The 22123-nt window shown below is 53.3% G+C and overlaps 2 protein-coding genes across 2 annotated transcripts; one reads left to right on the forward strand and one right to left on the reverse strand.

Moving 5' to 3' along the window:
- The first annotated feature begins 885 nt into the window (after positions 1-885).
- BP01DRAFT_75176 (uncharacterized protein) lies at positions 886-1954 on the forward strand. The gene has a single exon (XM_025580072.1). The coding sequence runs from the start codon at positions 1090-1092 to the stop codon at positions 1705-1707; it is 618 nt and encodes a 205-aa protein (XP_025435256.1). The 5' UTR covers positions 886-1089; the 3' UTR covers positions 1708-1954.
- A 2815-nt stretch (positions 1955-4769) lies between these two features.
- On the reverse strand, positions 4770-21886 carry BP01DRAFT_388346 (acetyl-CoA synthetase-like protein; the record flags this gene model as incomplete). The annotated part of the gene is made up of 2 exons (XM_025577820.1): positions 4770-14335; positions 14390-21886. The coding sequence occupies 2 exons, from the start codon at positions 21884-21886 to the stop codon at positions 4976-4978; spliced, it is 16857 nt and encodes a 5618-aa protein (XP_025435257.1). The 3' UTR covers positions 4770-4975.
- Positions 21887-22123: the final 237 nt, after the last annotated feature.

A 22123-nucleotide genomic window follows, 5' to 3' on the forward strand; every position in this document is an offset into this window, starting at 1 on the left:
GCCACAGTCAGTTGGAGATTGTCACTTGTCCGACGATGGCGTCACCAGCAAAAAGAGTGAACATCAGCCAAGAATTGAGGAACGAAGGAAGATGACGAGGGGGCAGTTGGGATTGTGGCGCAGGAAACACGAGGGTTTCAGCCACAACACTAGCCATCGGTCAATGACTCTGAATGACTCTGTGGAGGAGACTCCGTCGAACTCACCGGCTTCCCCGACACCCTGAAGGGGTATAGACTAGACGGAGACTGGGGATGACTAGTGTGATTGTGGACACCCGCCGTTCGTGGCATTACTGCTGTACTAACCCTATCCTCTCTTAGTGTGTTCATCCGGTGCAGTCAGACTGTCAGATGAGGACAGATTAGGGAGAGGAATGATCCAACTTGACCGACTCTTGCAGCCCCTACCACCAATCAGATTACAATTAACCCCCCCAACTGGCGATCTGGTTGAAGACAGTGCGTTTCCAACTGGGAAGTGGAGATGAAAGGTGGAAATGCACTGCCTTCATCACCACTCGCATCCTTCACTTTCACCAAACCGCACCAGCCACAGTCTGCCAGCCTTACAGTCACCAGCCAATACTTTCTCCGCCAATTTCTGTTCCATAGGCTGCCACACCCTCCAATTCATCGTCATGTTATTGTTTTTATTCATTTAATTTTAGATTATGACTGACTTTTCTTAGCGTCCCCATCTGTGACCAGATCCGTCATGAATCCCTCCTGCAGTTCATTCTACCCCCTTTCACGGATGCCTTCCATGCCCGTCCTCAAACTATATAACCTCCTCTTCTCCCCTCTCTGTTCCTGATGTTCATTCTATCCATTCGCATTCAACTCTTCAGTTCAGACTTGCTACAGACTATATAGTCTCGCTCGGGTCATACCTGCTACATTCCAGCTAGTTCATCCATTACTGCTACACTTTAATTCTCTCCCCACGTGCCCACTCAGGGCTCAATTCAACCCATCCGTCACACTGTCGCCCTTCAAATCCACTCGGTTTCTCTGGCCCCCTATCTACACCTCCGTCCGGGAGTCCGTTTCTCTACGCTCGAAGCCCCGTCTCCGTCGATCCGTAAGCATGCCTCACCAGGTCGAGCAAGTCGTCGAGCCGGTCGTCCCGGTGAGGGAGCTCGAGGCCGACGAGACCTACGTCCTCGACAGCTTTGAGAGCCACGCCAGCCACTGCTCTCGATGCGCCAATCCCCTCAAGACCCGCGAAGAGGACCGGTCACTCTGCAAGCGTGGCCACCAGTACGCTCGAGACGTGGCCGATTACCTGCGCAGCAAGAAGGGGAAGATCTACTCGGTGGTCGACCTGGAACGCAACCGATCCTGTCTGGTCAAGGTGCCTCTGAAGTACGCTGCCGCGCGTCAGCTGCTACTGGCCATCGAAGATGGGCTGCGCGTGGAGAATAAGTCGGCCGCCGGGCCTCGCAACTCGGCCCCTCCAGTCATCAGCTACGATGCCACTTATCCCGTGGCCCCCCGCCGCATCACCACGCAGGACTACTTGCGCCCTTCCCAGGCGATCATCGAGCGCGAGCCACGGTCCCTAAAGCGTCACCGGGCCATCATCTACACCTCTCCTCGCAGCTCGCCCAGCCGGGGGTCGCTGTACGAATCCGATGCGGCCGAGCGGTATGAGCGTGTCAAGGAGTCGTCCCGCATCTACCGGCCGACGGACTACCACCGTTGATTCAGGACACCTAGTCTGGGATTGAAATTGTCCTGTCATCTCTCACCGCGAAATTGGATACCTGTCTATTTCGGTATTATGCAGCCAAGACGCTGTTACCACGCTGTCCCTCAAATCACTCGGATCAATCTGTCCACCGGAAGGGCTTTAGTTGGGTCTGAACCCACCGCGGCCTCGTCCAGCCCCAGCCTTCTCATCCTTGCCCGACCGCATTGGTTTTGGCGATGGACCTGTTGCTACTGCTGCACTTGCGCGTTCTGCAGTGCGCTTGGCATATTTGAAGAGAGTTTCATTTTTCTCTCCATTGTCGCATTTCTCTCTCCGTTGCTCTCATTGCAATGCTTTTCTTCCATTTGTTTCGCATTATCGGGTCAATTCGACTTTAGGAAACAGAAACCCCGCTCCCACAAAAAAATACCATAGTGAGCACAGCAAAACCACGGAGCGAAACGAGCACAACGATGAGGATGCCAGAGCGAGAGAGAGAGAGAGAGAGAGAGACCGAGATCTGTCGTGCGACCCTGCTTCATGCTGTCTACACCGGGGGGAAAGCGGAAGAAGCCCGTCCAAGAGAAGCTGCAGCCGAAACGTACTTACTGTATTATTGTATGTATGGCCTGCAAGCTGTGACTCATCCGCCCTTCGGATGCAAGACTTTTTTGTACTTAGTAGGTAGTCTAGAGCATGATGGACTGCAGCTTACCTGCAGCCCGCGCCTTTCCTTTTACTTGTTTCTTTTTCTGTCTTAGTGGCATTGATTTCTCCCACTAGGGGAAAATCGTCCCCCTCTTTTGCAGAGTCCCGAGCAGGGAATCTCGCCCAGCAATTGAATTTCCTTTGTCGTGATTGGTGGTTCGACGTGCCCAATTGTATTTGTAGTTTGTAGATCAAGGCTGGATGATTCGTCAATTGCGAGCATTATTGATGCCTGCGATGATTGGTCGTTGGGATGGGTCTAGTGGAGGTTAGTAGGGACTATTCATATGGCCCTAGACTTCGTACTCTACCTTAGTAGCTTCAAAGACCTCAGTATACGTATGCACTACTTCCCAGAGCGACCGTCTCACACCTAGTAGTAGAGTAGATACCATGCTCAACCCCAAACAGCCACACTTTCACCCCTCACAACCCAAACAATCCAACTCGACCCCCAGCGCATCTCCCATCCACCCCGAAACAGGATTCTCATAAGGCATCAATTCTCCGACAGTCACCTCAGCACGAACCTCATCCCTAAACAAGCTAGGCCTCACCGATCACCACCGGAGAATTCACCACTGCAGCCAGGTCGGCGTCGCAAGTCCCGCAAGCACCTCTACGTCCCTGGAATGCCCTAGTCTGTCATCCCGGGAGAAGCATTGCAAAACACCGCGGACATAATCCAGACAGACAGATGATTTCCCACAGCCACAGGACATGCGCCAAGAAGAACAACGCATGCCGAATCCCTGCAACAAACGCAAGCACTACCCGCAACCTAAATCCTTCTCAGCGCCGCATGCATGCTTTTACTGCACACTACACCGGTAGTAGTCGTCTGTCTTCGAGGAGGAATCTTGTTTTGGGTGATGCATAGCGGATGTCGGTAAGCGAGGTGCTGCAGCGCATTGCCAGCCTCCCGACCGACTCGGGACAATCACTTCCCAAGTTTGTTTCAGCCTTTGTTGCTTGCTTGCTGGCAGTCAGGCAAGGAGTCTGGTTGGCACCGAACGACACAAAGTTCACGGCGCCGGGTTCTCCGAACAAGAGTATCCCGAATGAGAGTAGGGTTGAGCTGTAGCTCCAACACCAACAAACACACATTTCTAAACCCCGTTTCTATACTAGCTAATTCTCTCGGACGTAGTGTACGCCCTACGGTAACTTCGCACCCTCGATAGTCTAGACTTCCCGATCTCGGTCTTCTTGGGTCGCGGGGTGGTACGTGCCCGACGAGATGTGGATCCCTCCCCCCCACCCCACCCCCCTTGCGCGGACCGGACCCAGTGGCCCGGGCTCCACTCGGAATGAGCTGTCATGCTCCGTTTTCAGTTTCCAGCTGGTTGGGTGGAGTGTGTGGTGGGAGATGCAGGGCTGGGATTGGATGGGGTTGCTGTGAGGGCTTGGGGGAGTGAGGCTGGGTGGATCTTAGGTGTAAAATTTGGTGGTGATGGTATGATAGTGGTGGATACTGCCGGTTACGTAGGAGGAGTTGGGATGGGGTGGGGTTGCTTTGCCTCACTGTTTGGGGGAAGGTATTTATAGATGCGGTGACGTGAGGATTGGGTTGGGGCGCTGGGTTTGTGGCAGCCGGAGAGAGGGAGTTGATATTGAATTGAAAGTGGGTGTGGCTGGTGAGTATCTTGAGGTGGGGATGGTTGGATGTGGGAGGTGGATTGCGAATTGAGTCAGGTATCAGGGCTGTTCCTTAATGAGAAGGCGAGGCGTGACTCCTGCCAAGCTGTCCATTCTACTGCTTGATTGAGTTTGTTAAACCAGTCTACGTGGGAATATCTCTCCTGCTTCATGGCATTCAACATTCAGTTTCCCTGTTTTCTTCCCCTGCCCCAGCACTCATCCCATAGTGTAATGCCGATTTTTCTGTTGGTATGCCACAATTGGCTGTCACTGTATGTATTGATGGGAAGCTTCTTGTAAATATACAGGAGCGGTCAAACTCCCACCTGCCTCTGCTTCAGGTGCAAACTGTGCAGACAATACTCGACAAGGCAGGGCCGAATGATATCCCGAGCCCCTGGCACAGTGGCTGCTTCACTGTGCTCCGATATGTAGCATCACGTAGTCATCATCTCGGTGGACAGGTGGGTCGTAATGGGGTTTCTTGGCGGAGACAATAGGATCATGAGAATCGCAGTCTCACTCAACCCGTTTACCATGATAGGCGGACGAGGTTAGACCACGAGACATCAGTAAGTCATCATTTATTTTCAAAACTGCTACTGCATGAGATATAAGAGAGTAAATCCTGCCAAACTTGATAGAATATAATCAAATAGCTTCTAAGGTCTAAATTAATTGGGAAGTCCATATAGTATCAACACCCTGTAGTATAGTAACAAAGCATCAAATTGAATCTGAATAATCAGATTCTCATCTAAACAAGACTAAACCCTAGAAAATCTGGGCCCATCAGCGGGCTTCCCGCGCGGAACCCCACTCCGAACATGCCTTTGCTCGTCCACCCCCGATGAATTAGGGTTAAAACATTCTGAAAAGCAGATTATACGACTGTGCGCCCTTCTTCCATCACAGCTGAATGAAGACCACTCTACAACTCTCCAATGCATTTGGTTGCGGAGGGGCAACTCAGACCCTTCACCAAAGTCTCGAACTCAACGCACATATCGGCGATGAAGGAACGGTCGAATAGACTGGGATCATAGCGGAAGGAGGTGATGACCGCGGGACCCTGCACGCGACACTCGCTCAAGATCGGCAAGGGAGGCGCGCCCATGGGGATCGCACGCATATGTGCGGCGGCGAGGAGGAGGGATGATGTGTCGCTAGCGCCGTCGTCATCATCCTGGAAGGCCTGGACGACCATAGGGAAGGCATTGGCGCAGGCGGCGCCACAATCTGGATCGATACGAGCGATGTTGCTCCAGCCGGTATGCTCCCAGGGAATCATTGCCTGGAGCCGTGCTTGCACGTCGCGGAGAAGGGCCGTCAGAGTGGTGGTCGGGTCCACGGGTATGCGCAGAGGGACCATGGTGATCATGGGGGCAATGACCTCCTCGATCCCGGCGATCGCCTCATTCCGCCCGGTCAGAGTCAAACTTAGGACGGCGTCTGGGCTCTGAGACCGCCGGGCCACGAGCAACCCCATCGCCGCGTGTAGGATGGTCGGGAGGGTGATGTTGTTGTTGCTGTCGCGGTCCGGGGAATGGGTAGGCGTGATGACCAACTCATGTTCGTAAAAGGCGTTGGCACAGGGTTGCTTCCCGCAAGCGGACAATTGGCGTAGTGGTTGGCAGCGCGTTCCCGAAAGCTGGGATGTCCAGAACTCATGGGCGGAAGGCCGATGGATCCGCGATATATGTTTAATGTACTTGCCAATAGGTTCGATGATTGCTCCGTCCACGACGTCCTCCGAGGCTCCGTAGAGCTGGCTGAGGCGACGAAGAATGAGACGGATCGACCAACCATCGTAGATGGCATGATGAGCAGACCAGACGAGGTGAGTGGGTACGTCATCCGGATCCTGGATAATCGCCATTCGGTGCATCTCGCCGCCAGCGACAAAGGGGCATCGCTGGTCGGACTCTAAATACGCCGCCACGTCTTCGGAACGAAGTGTGACGGCGAATGGCGCGCGGTGCACAACCTGCAAGTACCGCACGCCGTCCCAAACAATCCGCGTACGAAGGATTTCATGGGACTCAAACAACATCTTCCATGCATGCAGCAACTGGTTCAGCTGCACAGACGGACGTAGCTGTACGACAAACTGCGTGCAAAACCAACCCGGACTTCCCTCCGCTGCTACCATGTAATCATGCTGAAGGGGCGAAGTGGGCAGGATATCGAGGATATCTTGACTCTCGATGCTGCAAGCAGACATCACCTCCGTCTTGATCGAAGTTAAATCCAGATCTTGCACAAGCTCGAAGCGTCCGTAAGAGCTCCCAGTTTGTGATTGACTGACACGTTTCACAGCGGCTTGGGCGGCCATGTCTGCAAGGGTCGGATGCGCAAAAATAGCTTGCACAGAAAGGTCAATGCCAGCATGTCTCGCGCAAGAGACCAAGCGCATTGCGGCTAAGGAGTCACCCCCCACCGCAAAGAAATTGCTGTCCGGTCCAAGGGGGCATCCATCGAGGCGGATTGATGATTTCCACAGCTCACTAAGCTGGCGCTCTTGCTCTGAGAAGTGCTCCGCGGCTAGCCCTCCTTCAGATTTGGCATCAACGATGACGGCCTCCCCTTGCTCTCGCAGTGCTCGGCGATCGACTTTTCCAGAGGCGGAAAGCGGCAGTCTTTCAAGGAAGACATACTTGGCGGGTAGCATATGTGAGGGTAAAATGCTGGAAAGAGCTGAACGGACCTTTGTCACCAATACTCGCCTCTCCTCTTCCAGCAGCGGTGTCGCCATTGCGGGATCACGAGACGCGATGAAGGCGACAAGGGGTTTGGAATTGAGGACTGACAACTGATCCACAATGGCTAGCAGATGGGGGGGAATCATCTGTTGAAGTTGGTTTTCAATCTCGCCAAGTTCGACCCGCTGTCCATTGATCTTGACCTGCGTGTCCTTACGGCAGAGGTACTCATATGATCGTGCATTTTCCAGTCTGACCAGATCGCCAGTTCTGTAGAGTCGGACCTTGTCGCCACGCTGGACCAAGGGGTGCCACGGTGGATTGCGGATGAAACTGGTCTTGGTCTTGACTGCGTCGTAAAGGTATCCCTTGCCAACAATGGGTCCCTCGACCAAGAGTTCTCCAATCGCACCGGGGGGCATGAGACAGTCGGTATCGGCCGGATCGACAATCCACAGTCGTGCACCCATTCCATACCCGAAATTTCGCGGCGAACTAGAGCTCGGGTCGATCGGGTCGCTGATCGCACACCAGATGGTGCATTCGGTAACCCCGTAGATATTGCGAAGATGAACCTTCCCTGCCCAATGGCGAATGTCGGTAAGCTGAAGAGGTTCACCACCTAGACTCAGTGTGTCCAGCGTTGGCAGATGCTTGCCAGCCAAGGTCCGTGCCACGGCGGGCGTAAGGCAGGCTTGATCAACCCGCATATCTCGGATGAAATCGTCGAGGGCATCCAGCCTTTGTTGCTCGGAGGGAATGCAGATACACGCACCGAAGAAGAAGGCCCCGAAGATGTCGCCGAGGCTGACATCAAAGGTGAATGAAGCAAACTGTAGAATACGGGAATTGGCGGTGTATCCCATCCGTGTACCAATGGCTAAAGTACTAGTCACCAGATTCGAATGGGTTTGGACGACACCTTTAGGGTATCCCGTAGTCCCCGAGGTGAACATGACAAAAGCGGCATCATCAGGAGTGACGGTGGGTAGCCTGGGAGGGTCTACAATATGACCGTCAAACGTGATGTGGTTCACGAGCACCACATCCACATGGCAGCCGTTGAAGATCTTTGCGCAGCGGGCGCTGGAGAGGCAAACAAGAGCCTTCACGTGGCTGACCACATAGTGCGCTCTTTCCAAGGGGTAGGTAACGTTGAGTGGCACGCACACCCCACCGGCCTTCAGGATTGCAAGCATGGCAATGCAAACCCACTTGGACTTCTCGAAGCAAATGACTACATGAGAGCCAGGACTGACACCTTTCCCTATCAACAGTTGAGCTAGCTGATCAGAGAGTTCGTCAACCTCGCTGTAATCAAAGGTGCCGTCCCAAGCACGCACGGCCGTTCTGCTCACGTACTGATCAGCCTTTTCGCTAAACAGCCCGTGCAGTGTGTTTGGAACCGGAGCAGGAAGTTTCTCGTTTGCAAGGAGAAGGTCGCGTTGCTCGCTTGCTGTTGCGTGACGCAAAGCCGAGATTTTGATCGAAGCAGGGGCCGAGCAGATGGCGCGGTAGATAGAATTGAAGTGCTCCAGCATCCACTTGGCCCTCGTGTCGTTGATAACCTCGCTGTCATAAAACATTCTGGCTTGAACACCCGAGGCATGCACCTGGCATTCGACTTCGAGCGCGTACATTTGAAAGTTCTCGCTGTTGTCCACCACTAGTGGCGCTCCCAAGACTTTTGACATGCCCTGTTCCGTGGATGCGTCATTGACCAGGAACATATGTTGGAAGTTGCATGCACGACGGGCGTCCGCACTCAGCTGGCTGATTTGCTGAAGACCAAGATGAGCGTGCACTGAAACGCGGGCAGAGTCGTCGTGAATATCTTGCAGCAGTTCTCCGAGAGACTGCCCATTCTCCAGGGATACTCGGACCGGGACTGTGACGATTGTCGGCCCAACAGCATGAGCAAGGTAAGGAGAGGTTGGATCACGGCCGTGAAGTGTTGTTCCAAAGACCACCTGGTCCAGATTGGCGTAGGCGCCCACTGTTAATGCCCAGGCTGCTCTCAGCAGGTTTGCGACTGTAGTGCAAGTCGATCGTAGATCGGTAGGCATTTGAGTTCTGATGGCCTTTCGCGTTTTAGGTCGATATGCGGAGTTGTGCGGATGAGGAAAGACTGGATCGGGTGTTTCGAAGAGATATTTTTCCCAGAATACTCTGGCCTGCGAGTTGTCGCGTTTACAGACCTCTGCAATATACTTCCGATATTCACATCTCATTAAGGGTGGGGGCACCAGGGAAGGTTGACTGTACTCCCAGTCCAGCAGGCGGAAGATGAGATTCAACGAGAAGGCATCATAGAGAGCATGGTGAATAGTCCATGTCAACACCATTCCGTCTATGGTAAAAATGCAGAGCGGTCTGGTCGCAGTTTGATTCGCAAGCTGGTCCATGACAAGAGCGTTGCCAGTTTCCGGAGCATCCTCGGACCAAGAAAAGAATTTCTTCAGGACAACCTGAATCAATCCTCTGGTCTTGGAGTAAAAAAGCAGAGTCCGCAAAGCCGGGACTCTTTGCACGACATTCTCCCAAGCCTGCTTGAGCATGCTGATGTCTACATCGACAGACAGTGGGAATGAGAGGCGCGCGGTGTATGCTCCAGGCTCCTTGATGGACAAGGCTACGAGGCCCTCTTGCAGTGGTGTACACGGATACATGTCGTCGATATTGTCAAGTGGAACATGACACTGCGATACCACCTCTTGCTTGAGCGTATCTTCTTCCTGGGATGAAAGACCCAGGATCTCAAATGGCATCAGTGAGCACTGTACCTTGCTGGCTGATTCAACCAAAGAGCCAGTGTCCCGATCCACTGCCGCTGCCATCTGACGCAAGATCGGGGCCTGGAAGATTTTGTCGACACTCAGGAAGATACCCTGGCGTCGTGCGGTACTGACCAGCTGCATCGCACGAATAGAATCACCACCAAGGCGAAAGAAGTGGTCATCACGCCCGGGAGGATCGACGAGCTTGAGAACAGTAATCCAGAGAGAACTGAGAGACTGTTCTAGTTCACCTTCTGGTGACCTACGATTTTCAGCTGAGTTGGCGGATGTGTTCCCCAAGAATGATGCAGAGAGGCTTTCTGCCCATTTTCGTAAAGTTCGACGGTCAAGCTTCGCGGAGATTGACAGAGGGAGGGCGGACACCGGGATGTATAGCGATGGGAGCATATATGGCGGAAGTAAGTCCGAAAGTTGGGGCTGGATATTCTTCTGAACCAGATGTTGGAGAGCTTGGTTCTCCGAAGCTGCGGTCAATACCTTGGGAGCCTCAGAAATAACATGATCTCCACGTGAACCAGGACTTCGGACAAAGGCCGCTAGGGTTGCAGCAGCAGAAGGGCCACCTGGAGTGACAATTTCCACCGCTACCTCGGTCTCTGAAGGCAGCAATTGACGGAGACTGACCTCTACCTCCGCAAGTTCAATCCGATGGCCTCGGAGCTTGACCTGCCGATCTTTACGCCCGATAAAGTGCAGGGCGCCATCTTCTCCGTAACGGACGATATCACCAGTACAATAGGCCCGTGGGCTCTGTTGGGACAAGTTGGAGGGCAACCATGCAGGATTCTGTAAGAAGGCCGCCTTCGTTTTCTCTGGTTCCTTGAAGTAGCATCGCGCCAATGTTGGACCGTGAAGAACGAGCTCACCAGCTGCGCCGATCGGTACAAGCTTGTATGGATCACGGGGGTTAACGATCCACGAGGTCGCGCCCATCCCCCAGCCTATGTTCTGAGACGAGTCCCCTCTCGACAATTCCTTGCCCATACACCAGATCGTACACTCCGCAGGCCCGTAGATGTTCACTAATTCTACCTGATCGGCCCATTTATTGACCAGTGACTCATCCATTGGTTCACCTCCAACCACTAGGCGCCGCAATGTAGGGACCTCTTGGGGATCGAGTTGCAGGGCCACTGTACTTGTCAGACAAGCATGGTTGACGTGCATTCGTTGAATAGATCCGGATAAATCGTTGATTCGTTCAGTCTCTGACGGCACACAAACACAGCCACCCAAGGCGAGTGTGACAAGCATGTCTCCGATACTAACATCAAAAGTATAGGCCGCAAATTGCAGGACGCGGGAGCTGCTACTGACTTTGATGGCTCGGCCATGTGCCAGAGCGCTTGAGCTCACAGCTGAGTGTTCGACCACGATTCCCTTCGGTACGCCCGTGCTGCCAGAGGTAAAGACAATATAAGCTGGGCTGTTTGCAGAGGACATCGGGATCCGATCTCTGACATCAAGGCTCTGTTTCGTCCCATGGAAAAATCGGTCATTAACCACCAAAGATAGAACAGTCGATGGGCTAAGAGCCTCTTGAAGTCCCTCGGAGCAAAGTATGATTCTGGCACCGATGTCTTGAATGATGGCGTCTCTGCGGGACGTGGCATTTCTGGGATCCAAAGGGACGAAGGCAGCCCCCGCACAGAGGATCCCAAGAATTGCGACTTGTGTCCACTTGCACTTCTCAAAGCAAATAGGGACGAAATCGCCTGGCCTAATACCACATGTTTGTTGAAGATGCTCGGCCAGCTGTAAGGATAAGCTAATGAGCTCTTCGTATTGTATATCCCCATCCCAAGAGCAAATTGCGGGTGCATGGGGCCGGAGCCGAGCTTGTTCTTGAATCAGTTCATGTATGCAAACATCGGCGTACTCAAGAGAACGATCGTTCCACCGAAGAATCTGCCCTTGATCCAGAGCATGGAGACGTTTGAGCTCAGCTACTTTTGTCCATGGAGAACCCGAGGATAAATGTTGAATAGCCTCATCAAAATATGTCAACACGCGTCGTAATTGGGTGGCTGGAATGACGGTCTCGTCATAGGAGACAATCACGTTGGCACTAGACTGGTGCATAGTACATTCGATATTGAGGGCATTCGTGTAGAAGCCGTCCAAGGACGTTCCCGAGACTAGAGACATAATTGGTCGATCGTGCTCATCTGATGCTCGTGAAGAATCTGAATCGGGAAACTGTAAGATGAGAACAGATTGGATATCGCAGGCAGACTGCGCGCTTTCGCTCAGGCGCTGAATATTCTGCAGGCCAAGGTGCTCAAACGGGATCATGGCAGTGGCGGAGTCTTGCACACGCTGCAGAAACTGCTCTTTGGTCCATTCATCTTGCACCTGTATGCGAGCAGGAACCGTGGCAATGGTCGGTCCTCGGACTGATTCAATTCCTTGCAAGGGGAGATTCCGACCACTGATTGTGAGTCCAAAAACGATATCGTCATGTCCCAGGAATTGCGCGATTGTCAATGCCCAGGCAGCGCGGAAGAGATTCGAGTCAGTGACCTCCGTGCATATCGTGCGGGAGAAGTGGATTTGTCGCTCCATCAGGGCTGTCGGACGTGGTTGGTAGTCCGACGTTGGCAGGGCTGGAAACTCACATCTTTCGGCTCCTTCAAGGTTTTCGCGCCAGAAATTCCGAGCATCTTCCATGTTGGTCATCGTTGAGAGCTGAACAAAGAGACTGAATGGAATGCTAGAAGCATGGCTGGTTTTGCCTCTGTATGTTGCCTCGACGTCACGCAAGATGTTCTGGATTGTCAATCCGTCATACACAGCATGGTGGGCAATCCAGACCACGGAGTTTCTGCAGAGATTCACTTGAGACAACTGTTTGTCTCCTGGTCCTACCTGGAAGTTCTGTAGAAGCGAGTCTTCATCCTCTGCGCTGATGCGGCGCACCACACGCTCGTCCTTGATGACAGCCTGCATGAAGCGCCCCTCGCTGGTACTAACAAACCTCGTACGCATGATGGGTGTCCGGGTCACAACATCAATCCAGGCCTGTTCAAGCATGTCCAGGTCCACTTGATCAGACAGCGAGAATGTGAACTGTCCTACATATGTACCGGGATTCCTCAGCGAAAGGGCGAACATCCCCTCTTGGAGAGCTGTGCAGGGATATAGATCTTCCAAGCTATTCAAATTGAGGCCAAGCTGTGCAGTTATGTCAGCTTGGAGTTGACTGATATCGTGAGCGGGATCGTGTAGACTGAACGGTGCTGGTGCGGCCGGTGCTGGCTTCATTACACCATCCGACTGGTGCTCACGCATGTGCGCTGCCATCTTGTACAGGACTGGATGCTTGAATGTGAGTTCAACAGTGAGGTGCAAATTGTGTCGAGAGGCTGCTGAAACCAATCGCATTGCCTTGATGGAATCGCCCCCAAGGCGGAAGAAATGGTCACCTCTTCGGATGTCAGACGTTGGAACCCGGAGAATGTCAGCCCATAGCGATTGGAGTTGGCGCTCCCAGCGATCTTGAGGCTGCTCTCCATGCAGTCCAGAAGGCATAAGGTTTGAGAGGTATGTCCGTGGGATATTCTTTGCCCAGGACTGTAAGGCGTTCCTATCCAACTTTGCCGAGGCGGATAGTGGCAATGTGGCGATTGGAATGTATAGAGAGGGAACCATATATGAAGGGAGTAACTCGGGTAGTCTCTTGTCCAGTGCATCGACAAGATCTCTCAGCTTTCGAATCACCGCCTCATCTGTAACAATCTGGGTGTTGGGGAGCAACGACAAGTCGTCCCCAACATCCGGAAGAACGATGAAGGCAGTTAATTGCGCCAAAGACCCAGCACTTTCAGACCGAATCACGTCCACAGCCACGTCGGAATCAGGGGGCAGACACTGGCGGAGGCGGAACTCGACTTCAGGGAGCTCGATACGCTGACCTCTGAGCTTCACTTGACGATCCTTGCGCCCATGGACCTCAATGGTCCCATCACTACAATACCGACCCAGATCTCCCGTTCTATAAACGGTACCGGTGCACCCTACCAGGTGCATCCACCGCAGGTTAGACAGAAAACTGCCGGCAGTTTTCTCACTATCTTTCCAATACCCCCGGGCAATGTTTGGACCTCCCACAAGCAGCTCGCCAACCGCGCCGATAGGCAGAAGGCACTGGGGATCCTGAGGATCTGTGACATATATAGAGCAACCGACTGGCAGGCCCACATTTCGTCGGTCAGCGTTTTCTGCAATTCCGGCCGCACAATTGGTCCAAATTGAGCATTCAGCTGGCCCATAGCTATTGATGAGCTGGACTCTGCCGGACCATGTCTGAAGATTGTGCTCAGTGGCGCCTTCTCCTCCTAGAACCAAGGTCTTCAGGGTTGGAACCGCGCTCGGCTGAAGGAAGGAGGCCATTGTGGGGGTTTGAAAGGACCAGCTAACCTGCTGCGCAGTCATGAAGGCAGATAAATTGTTCAGACGATCCTCAGCAGAGGGTATGCACACTGATCCACCGACTGCCAGGGTGGTGAAGATTTCGGCCATGCTAACGTCATATGTGTAAGCTGAGAACTGAAGCACCCTGGAGGCAGACGTCAGCCCCAGTCTCGGTGCATGAGATAGAATACTGCTGCAAAATGCCTCATGTGTGATTTCTATTCCCTTGGGCCTTCCTGTACTCCCAGAGGTGAAAAGAACGAAAGCCAAATCCGAAGGCTGAACTTCCTTGGGGTCAAAGCTGGCGGATCCCGGTTGGTGCATCCCTCGCGAGAGGGCGTCGTCAATACAGATCACACAATGATGGAACACCTCCGCCTTGTGCATGTTTGCCTTGTTAGTCACAAGGACAGCGGAGTCCATTCGACTCACTATCTCCCGCATGCGCTCTGGGGGATGAGTGGGATCTAAAGCGAAGAAAGCTCCGCCGACCTTGAGAACAGACAACATGGCCACTACGGCAGTCCAGCTCTTATCGAAACACAAGCCCACTAGCGAGCCTCGCCCAATTCCATTTCCTCGGAGACACTTGGCGAAGGAGGCCGACAGTTGGTCAACTTCCTCATAGGTGAGTTGTCTGCCAGATGTGCTAAGGGCAATTTTGTTGGGCGCTTCGAGGACCGATTGTTCGAAGAGAGCATGAACCGTCGACCGAGATGCTGGAGGGACACGCGAATTCCAGCGCTCCAATGTAGCAAGATCATTTCTATGCGGCCCTAGAAGAACCTCCCAGGACAGTGGCTTGCTCATTGACTCGTAGAGGAGTCGTACTGTCTCTTCCAAATATTGGAGAAGACGAGAGACAAAGTCTTCTTTGCAAAAGGTATCATCGTATGTCCCCACCACGTCAATCGTGCCGCTTGTACCCAGGATACATTCCATGGTGAGAGGATAGGTGTAAACGTCCTGCTGGCGTGAGTCACCTTTGAAAAGATTGAGCATTTGGTGGCTCTGCGAATACTCCGCAGGCTGCAAGACAAGAAGAGACCTAGCTTCACATGCATGCTGCGCATCGTCACTGACTCTTTGAATGTTCTGGAGCCCATGATGCTCGTAAGGCATCACCTTGACAGCCTCCTCTTGCACCTTTTGTAGGAATCCCGCCACCGTGACATTTGGATCGAGCTGAACGCGAACTGGTATGGTGGCTATGGTAGGACCACGAACGCAGTCGATCCCTTTCAGTCCCACATTCCGACCACTCATCGTGGAGGCGAAGACGACGTCTTTCATACCTGTGAATCTTGCAATGACGACTGCCCAGGCGGCTCTCACCACAGTAGCGACGGTGATATCCGATGTCACTCGTTGTGGTACTTCAAATTTCCTCTCCATGCGGACTGTAGCGCTGATCCCTTCGGATTCCGTCACTGGTGCTGGAGGGAAATCGCAGAGCTGAGCCCCACGAAGATACTGCGCCCAAAAGGTCTGCGCGGCATGATTGTCCATTTTTCGAAGATGTCTGATGAATTTTACGAAGGACCTCACAGGAGCAGGGGTAGATCCGTAATAGCGATTGTTGACTTCGGCCAAATACTGATGAAAGGACCAACCATCATAGACGGCATGATGCAGCACCCAAGTGAGCGTCGGAGCCTTGTCCTCACTGCCCGGTGTGAGCAGCATGAGATTGCTCTGTCGACCTGGCAGGAAGGTAAATTGAGCAGCGCGAGCCTCTACCTCGTCACAATGGCACATTTCGACCAGCGACTCTTGAGTCTTCATGACGAGCTGCATGACCCCATCCGACTCGGTACTGACAAAAACGGTGCGCAAGATTGGGTTGTTCTGCAGCATCTGGCGCCATGCGTTCTGTAGCCGCTCCAGGTCAGTGTTGCGCGGGAGTTGAAAAGTGACTCGGGCCACATAGGAGCCCTGCTTCTTCAACGACATGGAGACGAGACCCTCCTGAAGAGGGGTGCACGGAGATGCATCCTCCACCTCTTCTGGTGGGATTCCGTAACTCGAAGCGAACATTTCTTGTATCCGTCGTATCGTATCCGGTTCCAGGAGGCTGAAAGGCGCCAGATCCTGTTCCTCCCAGTCCATGCTACCATCGTTCATAGAACTTTCAACTTGGATGGCCATGCTTGCAAGCAAGGGATACTTGAAGATTGACTCAACCGAGAGTACAAGGCCGTGGCGTCTCGCGGCTACGGATAATCTCATTGCTTTAATCGAGTCACCCCCGAGGCGGAAGAAATGATCGTCGCGTCCAATCTTGCCCTCCACTTCCAGAACTGTGGACCAAAGAGAAGCGAGAAGAGACTCTTTCCCCCCCACCGGTGCTTCATACTCCTTCATTTTGGGCTCTAAAGCCAGGACGGTAGACGCCGGAAGATTCTCGCCCCAAGCTCTCAACGCTCGGCGGTCCAGCTTCCCCGAGGCAGAGAGAGGCAAACTTTGCATTGGGATGTAGAAGGTAGGCACCATATAGGAAGGCAGTGTTGAAGCTATGCGCTCGTCAATGCCTGCCAACATTCGGTGGAAGCTCTCCAGCGCGACTGGATCAGCAACCACGGCACTTGAGCTGTCCCATACTTCAGTCATGCTCCCCTTGACAAAGGCAACCAGCTGTGGGTTGTTTGTCTTCCCTTGAAGGTTGATGACTTCAACAACCGTCTCCGTCTCTTGCTGCGGCAGACTCCGGCGAAGAGTATGTTCAATCTCAGCAAGCTCGATGCGTTGACCCCTCAGTTTCACTTGACGATCACGTCGCCCAACAAAACCGATCGTTCCATCAGGACGATAACGAACCAAGTCACCTGTGCGGTAGACACGTCGGGGGGTGGCTTTCCCGCTCCGTGTCTGTGCTCGGGTCCATAATGGATCGATAAGGAATGCCTCTGCCGTCTTCGTGGGGTCGTTAAAGTAGCCTCGTGCCAGCGTTGGTCCTTCGAGAACAAGCTCTCCAATGGCGCCAATGGGAGCTAGCTTATGGGGGTGATCAACTTCAGTGATCCAGGTTATGGCACCCATCCCGTGCCCGATATCGCTTGCAGAATCCACAGCAGTCAGATTCAGCTTGCCCACACACCAGACGGTGCACTCTGCTGGTCCGTATATATTGATCAGATCAACCCTTGCCGCCCATCGGTCAATCAACGCTTGGTTCATTGGCTCTCCACCGATGACGAGGCGCTGCAGAATTGGCACAGTCTGTGGGTCAAGCTGCATAGCCACTGTACTTGTAATACAGGCATGATTGACACCCAGGTCTCTTATAGCTCCACTAAGATCATTCAACCGCTGGGCCTCAGACGGCACACATACACAGCCGCCAAGTGCCAAGGTTACCAGAATATCCCCAATACTTACGTCGAAAGTATATGCCGCGAACTGGAGCACACGGGCCTGGGAATCGATCTGGATGGCTCTGCCATGGGCCATGGCACTGGAACTCAGAGCGATATGATCGACCACAATACCTTTGGGCCTGCCCGTGCTGCCGGAGGTGAAGACAATGTAGGCTGGGTCTTCAGCCACGACTCTTGATGGCTTGAGGAGCGGAAGTGATTCGAACCAAGTGCTCTCGCTTTGTCCACGATTGGACGAGAAGAGATCTTGGCTGACCACAAATGAGCGAGCATTGGTCCTGGAAACAGCATTCCTCGTTTCCGGTTGGCAAAGGATAAGTTGTGCTTTGACGTCCTCGATAATGGTGGCCAACCGTGCAGAGGGGAGCTTAGGGTCAAGAAGGACAAAGGTGGCCCCAGTTATGAGTACCGCCAGAATGGCCACCTGCGTCCAGACTGACTTCTCAAAGCAAATGGGGACAATCTCCTCCTTCCCAATCGACTCTTTCTGTAACAGATCCGCCAGAGAGATCGAAAAGATCATTAGTTGTCCATAGGAGAGGTCACCGTCATACGCCGAAACAGCCGGTGCCGACGGCTGGCTCCGAGCTTGGTTCATGATAATCTCATGAATTGGGATCGTGACTGGTGTAGGCTCGTCTTTGTTCCAAGCCAGGATCTGCTCAAGGTCCATATCGCTGATGTGCCTCAGGTCGTTGAGCAAAACAGAGTCATCTTGTTGAGTGACGGATTGAAGGGCAGCATCGAAGCTTGCCAAGACTCGCTCCACCTGGGATTCCGATATCAACTCGTTGTCAAACTGGGCGGTGACCAGGATAGAGCGTTGGCGGAAGACGCACTCAACATTCAGCGGGTATGTGAGGACATCCTCCATCTGGGAAGAAGTGCTTCGCATGAGTCGACCATGGCCACAGTCCTGGTCGCTGTCCTCTGGGAATTGAAGAAGGAGCAAAGACCGTATGTCGCAAGCCAAGCGCGCACTGGGACTTAGGTCCCGGATATTCTGGAGGCCAAAGTGCTCGAAAGGGATCATTGCCACGGCTTGCTCTTGAACCTTGGACAAGAAGTCTTTCAGAGTTGCCCCGCCAGCCACCGCTACGTGTACGGGAACAGTCGCGATGGTTGGACCACGCACCAGGTCGATGTCCCGGATTGGGAGGCTTCGACCACTCGTCGTCACGCCAAAAACAACATTCTCGAGGCCACTATATTGCGACAACACCAGCGCCCATGCCGCACGGGTGAGATTCGCAGCGGTCACCTCGCAGTTGGCACTCCGTGAGAAGGCGATTGTTCGTGAAAGGGTGGCGTCCGCTCTCACGGAGTGCGAAATGGGCTGCACCGGGAATGCACAGGTTTCGGAATCCCGCAGTTGATCCATCCAGAAGTGACGTGTTTCTGCCTCCTTATTGACCGATTGTGTGTCCCGAATGAAGGCCGCAAAGTTTCGTAACAGGGGCGGCCTCTGTTGAAGATAGAGAGATTCCACATCGCTGATGATGTGTTGCACCGAGACCGCATCATAAGTAGCGTGGTGTGAGGACCAAATGACGGCTGCACGACGACCGTCATCGATAGGACAGATATGGATTTGATTTGTCCGACTACCCAGAGTAACATAAAATTCCTGGCTAGCTGGATCGTGTTCGAGATGCTTGACTACCGTGATTGCGTCCGGGTCATCTCGAAGAACAACCTGTAGGAAATCGTTGGATTGCCCGCTGATAAATCGGGTCCTCAAAACGCTCGTTCGTCGCAGAACTTGTTGCCACGCTTGTTCCAGACACCCAATTTCAACAGCCGGGGTTTCGTATGTGAAATGTGCTATATAAGCTTCGGGATTTTTCAACGACAATGCCAGCATACCCTCTTGGAGAGGTGTGCAGGGATAAATGTCTTCAATCACTTCAGCAGCCACGTCACACTGCATCGAGGCGTTTATCTTCAACTCTTCAACGTTCGACGTCTCCAGGAGGCTGAATGGTAGTGGGTCGGAAGATTGGCCGTCTCCCTCGTCATCCACAGGATGAACATGTTTAGCAAGCTCCCATAGCACTGGATATTTGAAAATATTCTCAACGGAGGTGGCAATTCCAGCGTCTCTCCCCATTGCAACAAGCTGCATCGCTTTGATGGAATCACCTCCCAGACGGAAAAAGTGTCCGTTCCGAGATATATGGTCAGGCGAGGCGCTCAAAACTTGACCCCATAGCTTCTGTAGCTCTATCTCTATGCTGCCCACCGGTTCAGGTCCTTCCGCCACCGGACTGGACGCCAGTGTCGCGAGATCAGCAACCGACATGGTTTCGACCCATGATTGCAAGGTCTTGCGATCAAGCTTCGCAGATCTGGTCAAGGGAAGCGCAGAAATCGGGATGTATATTGCGGGGATCATGTAGCCGGGCAGCACACCTGCAAGTTGCTGCGGTAGATCCTTAGTGAGTAAGCCAAACCGGCGGACAGCATTCTTGGATGTAAGAATACTAGGGACAGCATTGACACCATAGTCATCTTCGATGGCGATGACGATAAACAATACGAGTTGGAAAGCACTGTTGGACCCGCCAGGACGCGCAACCTCAACCGCCAGCTCGACACCATGCGGAAGCAGGCCCTGCACAGCAAGCTCAATCTCGCTCAGCTCGATACGCTGACCACGTAGCTTGATTTGCTGATCTTTTCGACCAACAATATGTAGTGAGCCATCACCGTCGTACCGAACCAGGTCGCCTGTGCGGTACGCCCGTCGTGACGCCCTCTTGTCGGGACCCAGGTCCGGTAACCAAGCTGGATCATTCAAGAACGCTGCTCTCGTCCGCTCCGGATCATCAAGATAGCCCCGTGCTAGTGTCCGGCCACAAACAACGAGCTCTCCCACGGCTCCTATCGGCACAAGGCGGCTGGGATCCTCGACATCGACAATCCAAAGGGATGAACCTAGAGCCCACCCCAGCTTGTCCGGAGGGGTGAGGTTGGTGACTCGATCCAACAGGGAACAAAGAACCGCAGTTTCGGTGGGTCCATAGGCGTTTATGAGCCTGACCTGGGATGACCACTTTTCTATCGCCAATGCGGACATCTTCTCGCCACCTGTAAAAACGGTCTTGACTGTGGAGCACTCTGCAGGGTTTAGTATTTGCAGCACGCTAGGTGTTAGCAGCATGGTGTTTATGGCGTGCTCCTGAATAAAGGCTGGGAGCAAGTTGTTTCGCTCCACGTCTGTCGGAATGAAGACCGCTCCACCCACACTCAGCGTGGAGAATATTTCCAAAATGCATGCATCAAACGTGTATGATGCATACTGCAGCATCCTGGTGGCATTACTAAGCCCACTCGCGTCTGCGAGACTGGTCATGCTTTTGCTGATGCTGTGGTGCTCAATGACCACCCCCTTTGGCTTTCCCGTTGTCCCGGAGGTGAAGATGACATAGGCGGCATCGAACAAGCCACAACCGGGCAGCAGGCCAGCTTCTGGTGATATGCGAGGAGCTTGATTCGAGGGATAGAGCAATTCATGGGGCTCATGGACTGTAGAAGTACTGGCAATACGAACTGTTTCTTCCTCCACGAGAAGTAAAGCCTCACTCCGAAGCTGCGTCAGCACAGATTCCTGACGCTCCCGCGGTAGGTTTGGGTCAATCAGGGCAAAGGCTGCTCCCAACTTCCACGCAGCCAGCATGGCCACGACGGCCAATGCCGACTTATGGCACACAATAGGGAGGAAGGAACCTGGTTTCCCGGAAAACTGCAGGAATTCTGCGGCCAGTCGATCCGACAGGCTATCGAGTTCGGCGTACGAGATTTGGCGTGTGGACGAGCAGAGTGCCACGTCGTCACCCGCCACACCAGCCATTCTCTGAATCTTGGTGAGCAAGGTTTCAGTTACTGGCTCGCACGCGGATCTGTAGGGCTCTTCATTCCGTTGTAGGATCTGAGCCAACTGGTTTTCGGAAAGGATGTCGATATCTTGCAAGGTCTTTGCTGATTGACAGTTCGTCACGGTCTGCTCGATTGAAGAACAGAAACTATCCGCAAGTCCTTTGATTTGCGCTACCATGGCAGTGCCGGTACCTTTTGGAAAGGCCGTCTCCAACGTGATGGCATTCTCCCAAATTCGACAGACAAAATGCGGTTGCGGCAAGTCCAATTCAGCAAAGGAAAAGAGACGCTGGCCATGCGTCACAAGGAGGGCCAGAACGTCCGACCCAGGGCAAAACTCCTTTAAGATATCGGCAAAGACTGACCCCCCCAAGTGCGCCGTCTGCAGCACAATGCCAGCGATATCTTGATCCGACTTCACAGTATCGCCATCTACCACCCGGGTTTCCCTCAGTAATTGGCTTCGACAGGTAATCAGCGTGTCAGACTGAGACGTCCGTACTTCGCCGTGTGGGGTGTCAGTTTCCAATATTGTGTAGGTATGGGACAGCTCCGACTGGCCTGTGAATATCAGGCAGAAGATGGCCCAGGCGGCCACTACTTGATCGTAGGAGGGCGAGACTTCAAGCTTGCACACGTCCATTGTGAGACTATTCTGGGCTCGAGTACCCATTGACGTATGCGGTGGATGTGGAAAAAGATGATTGAGGATGACAACAGAGTAAAGAAATACAGCTCCCTTGATCTATAGTACTTGTTTTGGCATACAAAGTAAGTGTTGCTAAGTAGTAAGATCACCCTGGTCTATTCTCCAACCGGCCGTCCGGGATCCGTCCGGCGTCCGTACGGAATCCGTACGGGGTCCGCACGGCGCCCCATTCGACCCTCGTGTGATCGACATGTCTCTCCT

Source organism: Aspergillus saccharolyticus (genome assembly GCF_003184585.1).
Source record: "Aspergillus saccharolyticus JOP 1030-1 unplaced genomic scaffold BP01scaffold_2, whole genome shotgun sequence".
Taxonomy (NCBI): domain Eukaryota; kingdom Fungi; phylum Ascomycota; class Eurotiomycetes; order Eurotiales; family Aspergillaceae; genus Aspergillus; species Aspergillus saccharolyticus.

Excerpts from the sequence above, each read along its gene's own strand:
- BP01DRAFT_75176 (XM_025580072.1), top strand. The coding sequence starts at position 1,090 with ATGCCTCACCAGGTCGAGCAAGTCGTCGAGCCGGTCGTCCCGGTGAGG.